The sequence below is a fragment of the Pectinophora gossypiella genome, chromosome Z, assembly GCF_024362695.1.
Source record: "Pectinophora gossypiella chromosome Z, ilPecGoss1.1, whole genome shotgun sequence".
Lineage (NCBI taxonomy): Eukaryota > Metazoa > Arthropoda > Insecta > Lepidoptera > Gelechiidae > Pectinophora > Pectinophora gossypiella.
In genome coordinates, this window is record NC_065433.1 from 2,160,414 (window position 1) to 2,177,853 (window position 17,440).

Here is a 17,440-nt window from a genome sequence, read left to right on the forward strand (position 1 = left end):
TTTTTCTTTCTCTGGCGTCATACCACGATACCGATCCAGCCGGCGTGGTCGACGATTTCCCTCAATCAGCGCTTGTCCGGCCTAGTAGTTAATGCCATCTGCGGCAAATCTACAATAAGTCACATCAAAAAAATCTAGCGTCATGCGAAACGTAAGTTTAAATCTAGGCGGCGATCACATTTTTTTTTAAAAGGTTATGGCCTAGAATCAAGTCCATTGGGCCAAATATTGGTCGCAGATACGGTGCGTGAAATAAGACCTGCATAGCCCCCAGCTTAAAAAATTAAATAAGTAAGTTACTAAATAAAAAAATAGTAAATAATAATTTTGTTATGCCTATCGAAAATTATAATAACAATATTCCCATAGAATATTCCGATTCTAAGCCATAAATATCCAGACACAAAATTTGAAGAGATTTTGTAGAACACAATGTTTTGATGCTGGCAACTAGAACTGACGCACAAATACAACGCATTCGTATTTTGTTACTAAAATCCTTACACTAAAAACCGTATAACGTTCAAGTACCAGGGCCGCATACTATTTGAGGAGATCGGTACATCGACGCGTCTCGGCTTGTCACTTTCTAGTAGTACCTATCTATGCACTTATCTATGCAATAAATCAATACAAGCTTACCGGCAAACTACAATCAATCAAACGACTTTCTAGAATTAAAATTTATAAACTGATTTTAGTAACGGAAATACCAAAATACTACCTTATCGAAATTACATTTATTTATGATACACAACTTATTAGAACTTCACTAGCCACGTAGATTAATTCAAAAGTTTGTATTTCTGTTGAAATTCCATCTACGTATATTCCGTCTCATTTTTCATCACAGTGAGTACAATAAGTCTATCTCACTCCTGCCTTTTTCATTTGCTAACTTCCGGTGCATTACAATTTGTATGCGGCACCCGGCAATGTTCAAATAATGAACAACTTTAGTTTTAGTGTGTACTCGTACTTACTGCCAACAAAAACAGCCATAAAAATCCCCATAAGTTCTTTTTTCTACTCCTCTACTTTAATCTGGCATTTAAATAACCAAAAAGTCTAATATAAGTACATACATAATTAAACTCTTTGAAAAAGTGTACGCTCTATGGCCTATAAAAGCATTGTTTACAAAGTGTAACTGTACTATAATGTCGCCAAAAAAGCATTGTTGTTGTTTTTTTTTTTTTGACCTGGAAACTGGCACCTTTACTTTGTTTGGTGCCATAGATATACTATAAAAAAAAGTATACATTTGCCGCCATTTTCCCGCGCGTTGGAAAATAAATTGGAAAATTTATTTATTTATTAATCTTCATAATATAAATAAAATTTTTCTTTGTATAATTTTTGTTTCATTTAAAATTACGTCGTCGTAGAAAAAGTATTGTATGCAACGTTGTATAACCAGGTCAAAAAATGCTCGTGGCGTCTCTTATTGCGATGTTCGCCAAGGCTCACATCGCAACTCACGCCACTCGCATTTTTTGACCCTTCTTATACAACTGTTGCATAAAATACTATAATACAACTAAAATAATTGACATACCTATATAGGGTCCATAGAATATGGTGCTTTTTAGTCTATGGCCAAAATATTCATAGCTACTTCCCCTTTGGGGTATTCGAATGAGTTGTGATCGTTATAGTATTTTATGCAACAGTTGTATAAGAAGGGTCAAAAAATGCGAGTGGCGTGAGTTGCGATGTGAGCCTTGGCGAACATCGCAATAAGAGACGCCACGAGCATTTTTTGACCTAGTTATACAACGTTGCATACAATACTTTTTCTACGACGACGTAATTTTAAATGAAACAAAAATTATACAAAGAAAAATTTTATTTATAAAAATGAAGATGTAAATTTTGAATGGTATGGGAAAATGGCGGCAAATGTATACTTTTTTTTTATAGTATATCTATGGCACCAAACAAAGTAAAGGTGCCAGTTTCCAGGTCAAAAAAAAAAACAACAACAATGCTTTTTTGGCGACATTATAGTACAGTTACACTTTGTAAACAATGCTTTTATAGGCCATAGAGCGTACACTTTTTCAAAGAGTTTAATTATGTATGTACTTATATTAGACTTTTTGGTTATTTAAATGCCAGATTAAAGTAGAGGAGTAGAAAAAATATTTTCTATCGTATGTGTGTGCTTATCTTGCAAAGAACACGCATATCAAAATACATGTTTTTGTTTTTTAATAACAAGCAAATTATTTATAAGCTCTTTTTAGCTCTAAAGATTTAACTTTTTACAAAATGGATGGATGTTTTTTTGATATCTCGCACCTGTGGCTCGCACTAAGCGCCGAAAATATGCAGCATTGGTGGAAACACGCGCTTCATCTAGGAGCTCAGAATCTGCAGGAAGTCGTTACTAATGTCAGAGATGCAACATTATTATGAGACAGATGCAACTTGCAAGCCCTCACAAACTATAGTAAGTATTACATCTACGCGAGTTGTGAAGTCCTGGTACTACAGTTGCAAACCTTATCGAACTGGCACGTGTCCAAATGAAATGATAGGACATTGGTGCAGGTACACCCATCTAATTTAATTTTAAGTTACACCTGTCATTTTTTATCCGGGACGAGGGAAAGAAATGGGTAATCCGACAGGCATATTTATGGAACCCACGAGAACCCACGTTTATTTTAGCAGAAATATTTAATATGTTTCTTGTAGTTATTATGCGTCGTATTTCTAATGCAAAGGTGCCCTGATAACAAGAAATAGTCAAAGTGAAACCATGACATCAACTGGAGACATATGAAATGTATCATCATCATCATCAGCCGTAAGACGCCCACTGCTGGGCATAGGCCTCCCCCAATATGCAGCATTGGTGGAAACTTGAGCTCATGAAATGTATATCGTGCTGCAACTTCCCCTCACGCGAAGAGCCATGGTAGTTCCGGCTTCTGAACACAATCCGCCCACGGACCGGTACTGAAAAATATCGGCGCCGTATATAACGTATACTTTATCCTCTCAGACGTCACCCTAAGCCGAGTTTCATTCACATGAGCCCGTAGCCACAGTCTGTGCATCAGCGCTCCCCATTTGTCCGGCCATCTGCATCAAATCTAACAATAAGTCCATCAAAATAAACTGAAAATGCCACGTGGCTGTATACCTCATGAGCCGGCGCGAATACCAGGAGCGCATAACTCTATAATGGCGCATCCACACATGCCCGGCGGCACGGCCGGCGGCATGGCCGGCGGCCGTGCCGCCGGCATTTGCCGCATCTCAGCCGCGGCACGCGCGGCTTTTGGTTGCCGGCGGCAGTTTGCTTGCGGCTTCGATACGGAGCACTGCTGCTGCTGTAAAGCCGGCGGCCTGCATTCAGCGGCAAGGCGGTCTGAAACCCGGCGGCATAAGCCGGCGGCATGTGTGGATGCGCCATAAGAGATAGTTTTGTTTTCACCGTTGTTTGTGTGTGTTTTCACGACATACTTATTCAAGAAATTACGCTATTATGTGCATTATTTAAATGCAAGACGTACCTACTTCCGTTGGGAATAACTCATTGTTTTTACCACATATCTATTTCACATGAGTGAGCCTTGCTTGTGAATATTGACGAGTCGATAAGTGCATTATTTAGGTATAAAATGACGACAGGTTCAGAATGCTTCAGAATTGGAAGCAAACTTAGTTATGAAGGAAATAGAGTTACTATTTACTTAACCTACTTACTACTTTAACAGGCATCATCATGAGTTGATGAGGCATCATCAGTTAACTTAAATACGAAACTTAGCAGCATGAATATCAAAAGATCGGTAGGTAAGGAATGACGCAATACACGTGGATTGGTCATTGAAGCGCATGCGTAGTTCTGTATTTAATAATATTTATAACCCTCGCAAGTGATGCACTCTTGGTATTCAACACGAGTTTCGTCAAAATCAATAATTTCTACAAAATTTATAGTTTTACGATCTGCCATTTTTAACAGAAATCTAAGGTAATCCATTATCCGAACGACTTCCTTTTCAACCTAATTGATGTCCTACTGCTGGGCAAAGGTCTCCCCCTTCTCTCCTATCATCCCTGTCTTGGGCATCGTTCTACCAGGTGTTCTGGAAGGCTTCTAGCTCATCCCTCCATCGTCATCGTGGTCTGCCTCGACGTGGACGACCCTGTAGGGTTCAGTCAGACATAATTTTGGCGGACTATACAGGGTGTCAGTGACATCGTAACGAATACTGAAGGGGATGATTCAGACCATGGTTCTGAGTTAATATCAGGCGCCGATACTTTTCAGTCCCTAAGCGGGATGTATTCGGAAGCCGCAACTACCAGGGGATTTGGGAGGAAACAAGAGAAGTATGTCAGGATCGAAGCTAATGGAATTCCATAGTCTCTGCTAATCCCGGTGAGTTTATGTATGAACGTCTATGCAGCGACTACATCCGCGTAGAATGTGGCTGGTGGCTGTGTGTTCTTCTATCGTGTGGGCTGTGAGGTAGATTACCAACGTCATCAATCCGGTCATTATTGAGCCGCCAAAGGCCCCTGACATGACTCATGTAACGACTACTTGCTTATATCAGTAAGTAGTAACCAGGACCAACGGCTTAACGTGCATACCGAAGCACGAATCATCTTTCGAACAATCAATCAGCTTATAATGTCCTAAGCAAACTAGGGACAAAGTGATTTTTGTGATATGTCCACACCGGGATTCGAACCCGGCACCTCCGGATCGTGAGCCCAACGCTCATCCACTGGACCACGCAGACCGTCCGCATTTTATAATATCAGTTTACACTAAAATTTTGTGCCGCCCAGTGGAAAGGATTTTTATATTATTTTTCTTTTAAACTCGCTCATGCGCACTGATCACCAAACCACGTGGCTCACAAATACTTCCCTTGAGATTATGCTAATTATTTAAAAAGTAAACGACTTCCATGTTAAATTACTAGCCTATAAACCTCAAAAACTCCGGTACACTAAGTTATTAGTTAAATTATCCCATTGTTCTGTCATAATAAAAAAAAAATATCGCCAGTTGAGTTACAAGATAACCTGTTTTGAACTAAACATGTAATTTTTACACCTTTATTTTCAAAACAATTGCGAGGCGTATAAAAATAACGATTTCCATAGTGCCAGCAAACTAAGAAGTATGGATGAGTTGCAAAATCAATTAACTTTTCAGTCATAAATTGTCAACAATCCGCATTAAAGTGATCGACATGATTAGCTAGAGAAAATGTTTTTCCTTATTTCCCACAAAAAAACTCTTAAAAAATAAAGTAGTTAAACGTTAAAACATGGGTCATATCTTTATAAATAATTCTCATTTAAAAAAAATCGGGATTGATTGACTATTGGGTGATTAATTGCTTAAATGAAACACGGATTGAGGCCGTTCTGGATTGACTATCACGTGGCGGCATACCCCGCGAGTGGACCTGAGTACCAGGAACGCATAGCACCCGAGGAGATCTGTTTACAACGGATCCTTGGTCCACTACTCGCGTTGCGCAATAGTGCACCTTGCACCGTTTGCACCCCATTCCACTTCCTGCGTTCTAGTGACAGTGACACACATTTAATATTTTTTTTGTTTTGGTTTTCCCCGAAAGGCAAGGCAAGGGGAACTATACCCATACAGCCATGTCTTAATTATTTTCTTGAAATGATGAAAGGTGATGATGATGAATGATGAAACCTAAGCTCCCTCCCTCGGAGCAGACTCCTACTCCGAACACCAAACGAATTAACTCAAAAGTCCGCATAAACTTTCGAGTTATGAAGCGGCTTGTTGGCACGAAGTGAAAATAGATAGGTACACTTTATTTATTTAATATTCCGATATAATAACACTATCGCGAATGTTATCCGACTAACTCAATGCGATCATTGACTACGAAACACCACTTTGTATTAATTAATTATTTAGATTATTCAATGAAGAAAACGTCCGTTCCGATCGAGTTCCCGCCAAAAAGTCCCGCACATTTCAATAAAATCCCGTTCCACTTTGCTGCGTTTCGGACACACAATTTAAGAAAATACTACAGTGCGCAAACCAACTCTGTAAAAATCCGCCAAATGCAATTCAGACTCGCTGGGAATCCTTCTTAGAAGAGATTTGAATCATTACCCTTATTCCACTTTAAGTGGGGTCGGCACAACATGTTTTCACGATACTCACACCTTTCACACAAAGTTTACCATTCTTTGAAAAAACCTACGTGTGCGATGGACACTTTTTCTTATTAAATTATCTTAATACATAAAATAAACTAAAATGAGGAGCTTGGTGGCGCGGCGGTTAACGCGCTCGGTCTGCGACTGTTGAAGTTAAGCAACTTTCGCAAAGGCCGGTCATAGGATGGGTGACCACAGAAAAAAGAAAGTTTTCATCTCGAGCTCCTCCGTGCTTCGGAAGGCACGTTAAGTCGTTGGTCCCGGCTGCATTAGCAGTTGTTAATAACCACCAATCCGCACTGGGCCCGCGTGGTGGTTAAAGGCCCGATCTCCCTATCCATCCATAGGGAAGGCCCGTGCCCCAGCAGTGGGGACGTTAATGGGCTGGTGATGATGATGATGATAAAATAAACTCACGCCTATATCCCAAGGGACTATCCAGGCTACGTTCCTCAAAAACAATATAGATGGCGCTGTAAAGATTTTCCTTCGTTTAACCTTCTAACTTCATGGATAATAGGAGACTATGCATGTTTTATGTTTGTTTTTGAGTATAAATGGTGACCCTTTTTATGACACCCAGGCGCAATTACATCTTCTAAGTACCCGGCCCCGATTCCTGCAGACACCGCCTAATTTTATTTTAAGTTATATCTGTCATTTTCTTATCCGCCGAAAAGGAAAGGGACGGGTAATCGACAAGCATAAAATTTATGGAACACACGTCAATTTTAAGCACAAATCTAAACCAACCGTCTAAAAATTTTACATCCGTCAATAACCCGACACAGTATGTATTCGGATTGCATACCAGCGACGTACCTTTTGATTCGCCCGGGTTATTCATTCATTTACTCATTCTTCCTAAAATTTAGAGCTGTGAATCATCCGTCCCTTTCCTTTTCGACGGATATGAAAATGACGGATATAACTTAAAATAAAATTAGGCGGTGTCTGCAGGAATCGGGGCCACTATTATTCTAATCAAAATAAAGAGAAGCAATATAGGTAGCAACAGAATTCTATCTCTACATAATGTGATTCAAATATCAAGCTACGATTATTTATATCTTATGCATCTGCCATATCACATTGTATTTTTGAACGATTATCAATCAATCAATCAATCAATAATACTTTATTGCACAACGACATATACAGAGGACATAAACATACGAATAAAAACATAAGTACAATAGGCGGCCTTATTGCTAAATAGCAATTTCTGCCAGGCGACCTTAGGGTGAAAGAAGTTAATGCATTGGAGCACGGGCTGGTGCAATAAACATACAATGATACGAACAAAAATAAAAAAATAAGAAAATAGTAACCCAGCAGTAGTAGTGTATTATGTACCCGAGTAAGGAGAAAATAGGTAATTATCACATTAAATCTCGACAGAGCTATCTACATTATTTTTGGGGAGAGTCCCTCATTATAATAATGTTGAGAATTTACCCACAATATCGCAGCATTTATAATTAACACTTTCAAGGACAGAACGTCTAATGACGTTCCGATTCCAAGGTGTCATATTACCTATTTTAGTTGAGAGTATAACAACTTGGAATCGGAACGTCATTAGACGTTCTGTCCTTGAAAGTGTTAATTGTGTTGGGAAGAACTTCTAGGACCATGTACGACTAAAAATAATGATTATTTGTTTCTTTTCACTGTATATTTCTAGCGGAATTAGCATGCAGAATAAATTATTTTATATATGTTATGTCGTCTCTTTCGTTCGATCACATAGCCGGAGACGATGTATCCTAGCAACGATCAAACGAACTTTAGACACGCTGTACCAGGCTTTCATGGCCGAAAGGGGATAGCTATAAAACGTCATCCTGTGACGTCATTCGTAGTTGCAAAGTTGCAAAGTATATTTTGTTTCAGTCAGACGCATGGCCTGGTCAGTACTGCTGTTGCCATGGAAACGAGGGCCTGTACACGTGCATTGACTTCTATACCCTTTCTATAACCTCATATGCCTGGTTCGGGCATTACAAAGCCGCTCGTATCCCAGCAACAGACGCACCTTAGCGACGGATCCACCAGGCTATCATAGCCGGGAAGAGACTTTATTAGCCTGTATAGGTATCCTGTTGCACCCTACACCGTAGTGCATGCGGAGATGGACTATGAGAGCAAAAATCAATCACAATTCACGTAGGACCTGACATGCGCAATCATTATTTACCTACATTATTTTCGTCATACTTATCAAGGTGTGCGGGTGTGCGTTTTCAATAAATAACGTCAATAAATAAGCAAGTCATTTGTTTTAAATCTAAAAGCTAAATTCTAATATTAACTTCCTTCGTCTTGAAACCGGACCATTGATCATTGGAACTTTATCAATAGAGTGCAGAAAAACAATTAGCCAATGACTAACAAACAGTATTCAGGAAAGTGATAATTGTCTCATCTATCTTACGGAACACGTCACCTATTCACGGCTAAAGGTATTCTACATTCTTATAATAAAATTTTCTTCAAACATAGCGTTACTTTTTTATTTATTTTTTAAATGACCAAGATTTGTGTGCTGTTGGCTCTATTAACATCATTATTCAGTTTGTTCGCTTGTGCTGCCAAATAAGTATTTGACAGGTTAATAATTAGTATAAGTTAGCATTACACGATAATCTAAGTCGGGCATAGCCAATGCTGTAATAATAGGTACGAGGTTACTACCTACTTCTCATCAACAAATCGAAACTCCTCTTTTTTTGATGTGACTTATTGTAGATATGTGGATTTTTTATTCGTTACTTTTATTTATTAATTGAAATTAATGATTGATAAATTATTCTGCATGACATGTAGGAATTATTATTCATCATTATTGTTATTGAGTTAAAATTTGAATTATGTTATTGAATTATTGTCCAGTTCATATTATTATGTTGATTTCTCAGGTTAATTTAGTTTGTTATATGCATGACAACTTTAAATTCGTATGCCAATTCTTGGCTGAATGTGCTGATATTTAATCGTAGGCTGAGACCGATGACAACACTGTAATATCTTGTAACACGCAACATTCACGAATATATGTTTTTGTATTTACCCGGATAAAATAATATATATATATAATACTTGCCCGGATAAAATAATATATATATAATACTTGCCCGGATAAAAAATAATATATGTACGTATAATACTTGCCCGGATAAAATAAATGGGGAGCGCTGAGGGCTCTCATTCGGTAAAAAAAATAAGACAACAGGCCTGAGGGTGCTCAGTTGGGCGCGAAACTCGGCTCAGGGCTTCGCGCGTCGTCTGAGAGGAAAATATTTGAAATTAATTTATCGACTCTATAAGGAAAATCAAACTGGCAAACGGATGATAACTTACGAGGGCGCACAACTTTTTAACAACTTACCTTCACATATAAAAAATATCGAATCATTAAATGATTTTAAACGTAAATTAGCTCAATATATTATAATTAAATATCAACCATAACTTGTTTTTGGAGGGATCGTGATGGGAATGTAATTTAATTTAATGTGAAATAAATTAAGTGTGGTGAGTTGTGAAGTTAACTGTGAATTTTCTGTACGAGCGAACATTAGTATTTATTTTATTGTAATCTGTTCTCATGTAAGTGACTTATTTCATGTCTTAATGAGAATAAAGAATCTTTGAACCTAAAATCGTCAACAACGCCGGCCGGGTCGGTATCGAGGTTCTCCGAAACACCTTGCAATGTTGTTTCGTAATAATTATCAAAACTATATTAATTTAATAACATAAAAGTGTTATCTGTGTTTACATAACACAAATACAGAGTAATAACATTAAGATGATACTCGTAATAATAACAATAAGATGTTAATGTTATTTTATAGTAGATATTATAAGGTTTTTTAGTTTGTTAGTGAATGAGTTCATAATAAACAATTTCTATTCTATTCTATTCTTCCGGAATGTGATCCCAAAAGGTCAACCACTGAATCGCAAGAGTGCCTGTAGATACATAATTTCTATTTCTGTTACTTGAACTTGGCTTGACACGATCCCGCGTCTAGATGTTATGTATGTTTGAAATAAAAATGATGTTAATGAATTACCCATTTCTTTTTTGTGTCAGATGCTACATAACCCTGGCGCAGGCGCTGGCGATGAGCATGGGCGGCGCGCCGTGCGGGCCCGCCGGCACAGGCAAGACGGAGACAGTCAAGGACATGGGCAAGACCCTCGCCAAGTACGTCGTCGTCTTCAACTGCTCCGACCAGATGGACTACAGGTATGTGGGAACTTCTAATAACATCTTAAATTTACCCACTATATATCTTCTTAGCTTGAGGAGCTCGGTGGCGCAGCGGTAAACGCGCTCGGTCTGCGATTGTTGAAGTTAAGCAACTTTCGCAAAGGCCGGTCATAGGATGGGTGACCACAAAAAAAAAACGTTTTCATCTCGAGCTCCTCCGTGCTCCGGAAGGCACGTTAAGCCGTTGTTCCCGGCACCAATCCGCACTGGGCCCGCGTTTAAGGCCCGATCTCCCTTTCCATCCATAGGGAAGGCCCGTGCCCCAGCAGTGGGGACGTTAATGGGCTGATGATGATGATAATGATATCTTCTTAGTAACACGACAACACTAATCTCACTTGCATATTCTATAAGAGCTTTCCACGTGAACTCACCTCGCTGTTCCCTTTTTCTCTCCTCACTCACTCCTCAGTTCATCTTACGAACTGGGCACCCTCATGCCTGTTGTCTTAAACGTTGTACTGGGTAAGAGCCTTCATCGCTCCCCATTTGTCCAAGTAGATAATGCCATCTGCGACAAAACTAAAATAAGTCACGTCAAAAAAAAAACATCTTACGATGCATGTACCTCTGACTACCCCAATTGGGATATAAATAAAAAAAAATATTTCGGGTATTACCCATATAGAATACAATTAGTGTTGGAATTATACTTAGGTGTATGTTAGAGCAAATAAAATAAAATTAAAATCATTAAGTATTCAAAATTAAAATAAAAATCAACTTCAAATTCAAAATTAATAACAATATAGCCGTGACCTTATATTATGTTCAAAAGACCTTTCTCGTCGCTGTTCAACATAAAGCAACACGGACCTCCGCGAGCTTTGATGTTCAACTATTATCATGCTCATCCTTGCAGAGGTCTTGGCCGGATCTACAAGGGTCTAGCGCAGTCAGGGTCGTGGGGTTGTTTCGACGAGTTCAACCGCATCGAGCTGCCGGTGCTGTCGGTAGCTGCCCAGCAGGTGGCCGTGGTGCTCTCAGCCAAGAAGGAGAAAAAGAAAACCTTCATCTTCACCGACGGAGACTCCTCCGATATGTGCCCCGAGTTCGGAATCTTTATCACTATGGTCAGTAATGGTTACATGACGGTCAAAGTGACTATGTTATGGTCAATATCGGTCATTAATCTCAGTGTCTCAGGCAGCCTCTGTGGTCTAGTAGTTAGAGCGTTGGAGTCACCACTTTCTGAGACTATATCTCTGTTTGGTAATGACATTGCAGGCTTGAATCACCTGATTGTCCGAAAAAGTAAGATGATTCCATGCTTCCGAGGGCACGTTAAGCTGTAGGTGCCAGCTATTAGCCGTAAAAAACATCTCCTCCGACCCGCAGTAGAGCAGCGTGGTGGAGTATCCTCCATGCCCCTCCGGTTGATTGAGGGGAGGCCTATGCCCAGCAGTGGTAGGATAGGTGGTTTACATTATGTTATGTTAATTTAATTTATAAATTAATTGACTTTCTTTTGTCCAGTACACATTATTCCTGACGATAATTATCTGATAACCGAAATCTAAGCAAACGGAGTCGGGAAAGATCAATAATTGAAGAAGAGAATGAAGAAGAGAGATAAATAATTTCCTTCTTTCATTCAGAACCCAGGGTACGCTGGCCGCAAGGAGCTGCCAGAGAACTTGAAAATCCAGTTCCGCACGGTGGCCATGATGGTGCCGGACCGGCAGATCATCATCAGAGTCAAGCTGGCCTCCTGTGGCTTCCTCGAGAACATCACCCTCGCCCGCAAGTTCTACACGCTCTACAAGCTCTGTGAGGAACAACTTACTAAACAGGTAACGTACACACACACACACACACAGACAAACACACCAGCAACACACACGCCCAATCAACAACACAGACAGCCACACAACACACAGCCTAACACAACACACCAGCCACAGCAACACACACCGAACACACAAACAGCCTATTACACCCTATATGTATACACAACAACCTAACAGCCTATACATATAGGGCGGTTCGAACCCCGGTCGCAACCCAGGTACTTAACACAAAAGAGATAGCAAGTGTAAGACTGGGAAAATTTGGATCTTGACCAAATCTGGGGGTTAAAAAGGCCACATCGAAGAAATTCATTTGAAAAGCAATATTGCTATTTGACATTGGTTTGCATTGCGCTCTTACTTTCATATTATGTACAAATGTCATAGTGCAATATTGCTTTTTTAAATGAATGCCTTCGGTGTGGCCTTTTAAAAACCCTCTCTTCTTATCATGTGGGTTGTGAGGTGAAATACCAGCCACGTCAACCCTAGTGTCAGGGTTATGATTGAGCCGCCAAAGGCCCCCCCTGACATGGCTCATGTAACGATTATTCACTTACATCAGTAAATAGTAACCGGGACCGACGGCTTAACGTGCCTTCCGAAGCACGGATCATCTTACTTTCGGACAATCAGGAGATCAGCCTGTAATGTCCTAACCAAACCCCCATGAATTCATGTTTCACAGGTGCACTACGACTTTGGGCTGCGCAACATTCTGTCTGTCCTGCGCACGCTGGGCGCGGTGAAGCGCGTCAACAGCAAGGACAACGAGAGTACCATAGTGATGCGCGTGCTCAGAGACATGAACCTTTCCAAGCTGATCGACGAGGACGAGCCGCTGTTCATCTCACTTGTCGCTGACCTCTTCCCCAATCAGGTCCTCAAACTCAAAAATACAGGGTGTTAGTGACATCGTAACGAAAACTTTCGAGGGATTGATTCAGCTTATTATTCTGAGTTAATATCAAGTGGAGTTTTCCGTCGCAAAACTATGGAACTGGAAGTACCTACTTAATTAAAAAAACAAAAAATTTCATGAATTTTCCGATAGAAAATTTCATGAATTTTCCGATAGGAAATTTCACTGGTCTGAATTTCTTAAGTAGAATTTCAAAAAAATTATAATAATTAAGAAAAACATAAAAAAGCTTTAATTTTGAAACGGAAACTCTGAATCATCTCCCTCAGTATTCGTTACGATGTCACTAACACGGTAACGCCCTATATCCTAATTGATAATTAAATGCGAAAATATATGTCTGTCTGTATAGAACCTTCATCCCATAACCGCTGTGAATATGTATTTATTACTTTACTTAAACATGGCGCTCTGACCACAGCGATTCGATTCTTAACGGAGTTTCAAACATATTGATCTGTTGCATTGTGCATCTGTTAAAAGTTTCGCCTAAGAACTATAAATTATTTATTTACGTAGGCACTCGAGAAAACAACATATCCCGAGCTGGAAGAAGCCATCAAGAAAGAGGTCGAGCGAACTGGACTCATTAATCACCCGCCATGGATCCTGAAGATTATTCAAGTACTTAAACTTTTTTTATTATTACAGATTTACCACACTTTGATACAACGTATAAGATATTTTTAATAACTAACGCCATCTATAATTAATACACATAATACCGGGTTCTTACCGCATTAAAATCAGATATATATGAGACTCCCGATATTTCAACACTGTTGCAAGTGCCAGTCACCTCATGGTAACACCATCTATGTCGTTCACAGTTGTATGAAACACAAAGAGTACGTCACGGCATAATGACACTGGGACCGCCAGGAGCCGGTAAAACCACCTGCATACACACCCTTATGAACGCGCTCAATGAGACTGAAGACCCTCACAGGTAATCTATGTTTTAATTACATAAGCGATTCTTTTCTATGCCCTCTTAATTCCAAGACCCTTTTTTCTATACCTGACTTATTGTCTGGATTTGTCTCGGATGGAAGTTTCCGACAAATGGAATAGCAAAACCTGGTGTAACAGTTCAGAAAACAAGCCTGAGGATGTTCAGGTGTGCGCTCAGGCCGTCGACTGAACAGATTATGCTTGAGGGAACCGGTCCTGTTTGAGCGCATACCAAGAACACATACTTAAATAAATATTCTAGGCATGCAATCAAAAGTATCAAAACAATTTATCCCAACCTTACTTTTGCCTTCAGAGAAATGCGCATGAACCCAAAAGCAATAACAGCGGCGCAGATGTTTGGTCGGCTGGACGTCGCCACCAACGACTGGACGGACGGCATATTCTCCGCGCTCTGGCGGAAGACATTGAAGATCAAGACTGGCGAGCACATCTGGCTGGTGCTCGACGGCCCCGTCGACAGCATATGGATTGAGAACCTCAACTCCGTGCTCGATGACAACAAGACCCTAACGCTAGCCAACGGCGACCGTCTCACAATGTCCCCTACTTCCAAGATCATATTTGAACCAGAAAATATTGATAACGCGTCACCTGCCACCGTGTCCAGGAATGGAATGGTCTACATGAGCTCTTCGGGACTCGACTGGGATCCAGGTTGGTTGCTTTCTACTATACGTATACACTGTATCTGACTAATATAGAGAAAATTTTGTCATTTTATACAATGGGTATTTTGTTTTGTTTACAGTGCTCCGAGCATGGCTTAAAACTCGTTCTCAGCGAGAAATTGAGGTTTTCAGCGACATATTTGAGCAGACGTTCCCGAACGTGTATACGTGGTGCACCCAGAACCTCGTGTTCAGCATGAGAGTGCTGCAGAGCAACATCATCCTGCAGATGCTGAAGCTACTGGAGGGGCTGGTGCCGCCGCAGGTGGAGGAGCCCGACGACACGTCTGCCAGCAAGTCTGTCAACGGAGACATCGACGACGACGAGGAGAAAGAGAAAGTAGAGGAAGTCGTCCTCTTCACCCACGAACATCTACACAAGATTTACGTGTTTACTCTAGTTTGGGGCTTCGGCTCGCTTCTCGAGACCACAGACAGGGTACGCTTTGACACATACCTCAAAGCTAACTTCTCCGAAATACTGGACTTCCCTAAGCATCCAAATAACAAACCTAGCGTCTCTTTTGATTTCTACGTCAAGTTCCCTGGAAAATGGGAATTGTGGGACGATTTAGTGACGAACTATCAGTACCCAGATACGGCTACCCCCGACTATGCGAGTATTTTGGTACCGATTGTCGATAATGTAAGGGTTAATTATCTTATCCATTGTATTGCTAAACAAAGCAAAGCGGTGCTTTTGCTGGGAGAACAAGGTTCAGCTAAGACCGTCATGATGAAGGCCTATATGAAGAACTCTAATCCAGAACAATTTATGGCAAGATCATTCAACTTCTCATCCGCCACGAGCCCGTACCAGTTCCAAAAGACCATAGAGAGTTACGTCGAAAAGCGCAGTGGAATGACATTTGGTCCTCCGGGAGGAAAAAAGATGCTGATATTCATAGACGACATCAACTTACCTCAGATCAATGAATGGGGCGATCAAGTCACAAATGAAATAGTGCGCCAGACTATGAGTATGGGAGGTTTCTATAGTTTGGAGAAACCAGGCGATTTTACGACCATAGTCGATATTCAATTTTTGGGAGCGATGGGTCAGCCAGGTTGGTACATTGAAAATGAATTTAAGCATAATTACATTTAAACAGCGTGTATACGTGTAGGTCAAGGCTGGAGTCCTACCACGATGATTATTTTTTCACAAATAGGCATACATTTAATCAGTTATCTGTTTACAGGTGGTGGAAGAAACGATATCCCACCGCGACTGAAACGTCAATTCGCGATATTTAACTGCCCCCTGCCTAACAACGACTCCATTGACAAGATTTTCAAAGTCATCGGTGAAGGTCATTACAATGCCAAACGTGGTTTTGCTATAGAAGTGAGAGGTCTTATCAAGAAAGTAATACCACTGACTAGGGAACTTTGGATTAGAACAAGGGAGAACTTGCTGCCGACACCGGCGAAGTTCCATTACGTCTTCTCTTTGAGAGATTTATCTCGTGTGTGGCAAGGCATGGTCGGAACATTGCCAACTGTCATCGAATCGGAAAAATGTCTAATGTTGTTATGGAAACACGAAGTTTCAAGGGTCTTCTCCGACCGCTTTACACATCAGAATGATAAAGATTGGTTCAATAAGGCCATGTATGAGAGCGTTGAACAAATCTTAGGAGCCGAATATAAAAAGATGATGGAAAAGGATCCGGTGTTCGTCGATTTCATGAGGTTTGTTTACTAAATATCACTTACATGATCAGAGATGGGATCACAATTTTACGCATGATAATACTTATTATCATGTTGGTTTGTTTCAGAGACGCACCCGAGCCTACTGGTGAAGAAGGCGAAGACGCAGACATGGAGTTACCCAAAGTTTACGAACCTGTGTTTGACTACAGCGAACTCCGTGATCGTTTGGACATGTTCCTTTCACAATTCAACGAGATGGTTCGAGGTTCCGGCATGGACCTGGTTTTCTTCCCAGACGCAATGCTGCATCTTGTAAAAATATCTAGAGTGATCAGACACCCGCGAGGAAATGTGATGCTCGTGGGCGTCGGTGGCTCTGGAAAACAATCGTTGACTAAACTGTCCACTTTTATAGCTGGATATCGTTCCTTCCAAATCGCTCTTACCAGATCATACAACGTTGGCAACTTCTTAGAAGACCTCAAACTGCTGTATCGATCATGTGGCGTACAAGGCAAAGGAACCACGTTCATATTCACGGACTTAGACATAAAAGAAGAAGGGTTTCTGGAGTATCTGAACAACATCTTGTCATCAGGTGTAATATCAAACTTGTTCACCAAAGACGAGCAGCAAGAAATAATTTCGGAACTGACTCCGATAATGAAACGTGAAAATCAGAAACGAACCCTCACAAACGAATTAGTTATGGAGTACTTCTTAAACAGAACTTGTCAAAACCTCCACGTTGTGCTTTGCTTCTCACCGGTAAATTTATTTTACAATTTACATTTTACAAACTGACCACACAACAAACTCTCATGTGTGGTTAGTTTGGTGGTAATTTTATGTGCAACTATTTTTATGTTGGAAAATTCGTTGTATTTATATTGATAAAAGTTAATATTTTCTAATTTAGGGTTGTTTTAAATACTGTTTACTTTACCAACAC

The 17,440-nt window shown here is 40.3% G+C and overlaps 1 protein-coding gene across 1 annotated transcript in view; it reads left to right on the forward strand.

The window, feature by feature from the left end:
• LOC126380200 (dynein axonemal heavy chain 5) overlaps positions 1–17,440 on the forward strand; it is a 203,116-nt gene that overhangs the window by 178,639 nt on the left and 7,037 nt on the right. The window contains exons 32-41 of the mRNA XM_050029458.1: positions 10,292–10,447; positions 11,334–11,544; positions 12,070–12,264; positions 12,950–13,141; positions 13,703–13,807; positions 14,014–14,132; positions 14,454–14,815; positions 14,910–15,896; positions 16,032–16,524; positions 16,614–17,256. Coding sequence (XP_049885415.1) covers positions 10,292–10,447; positions 11,334–11,544; positions 12,070–12,264; positions 12,950–13,141; positions 13,703–13,807; positions 14,014–14,132; positions 14,454–14,815; positions 14,910–15,896; positions 16,032–16,524; positions 16,614–17,256 — 3,463 coding nt within the window. The remainder of the gene's footprint in view (positions 1–10,291; positions 10,448–11,333; positions 11,545–12,069; positions 12,265–12,949; positions 13,142–13,702; positions 13,808–14,013; positions 14,133–14,453; positions 14,816–14,909; positions 15,897–16,031; positions 16,525–16,613; positions 17,257–17,440) is intronic.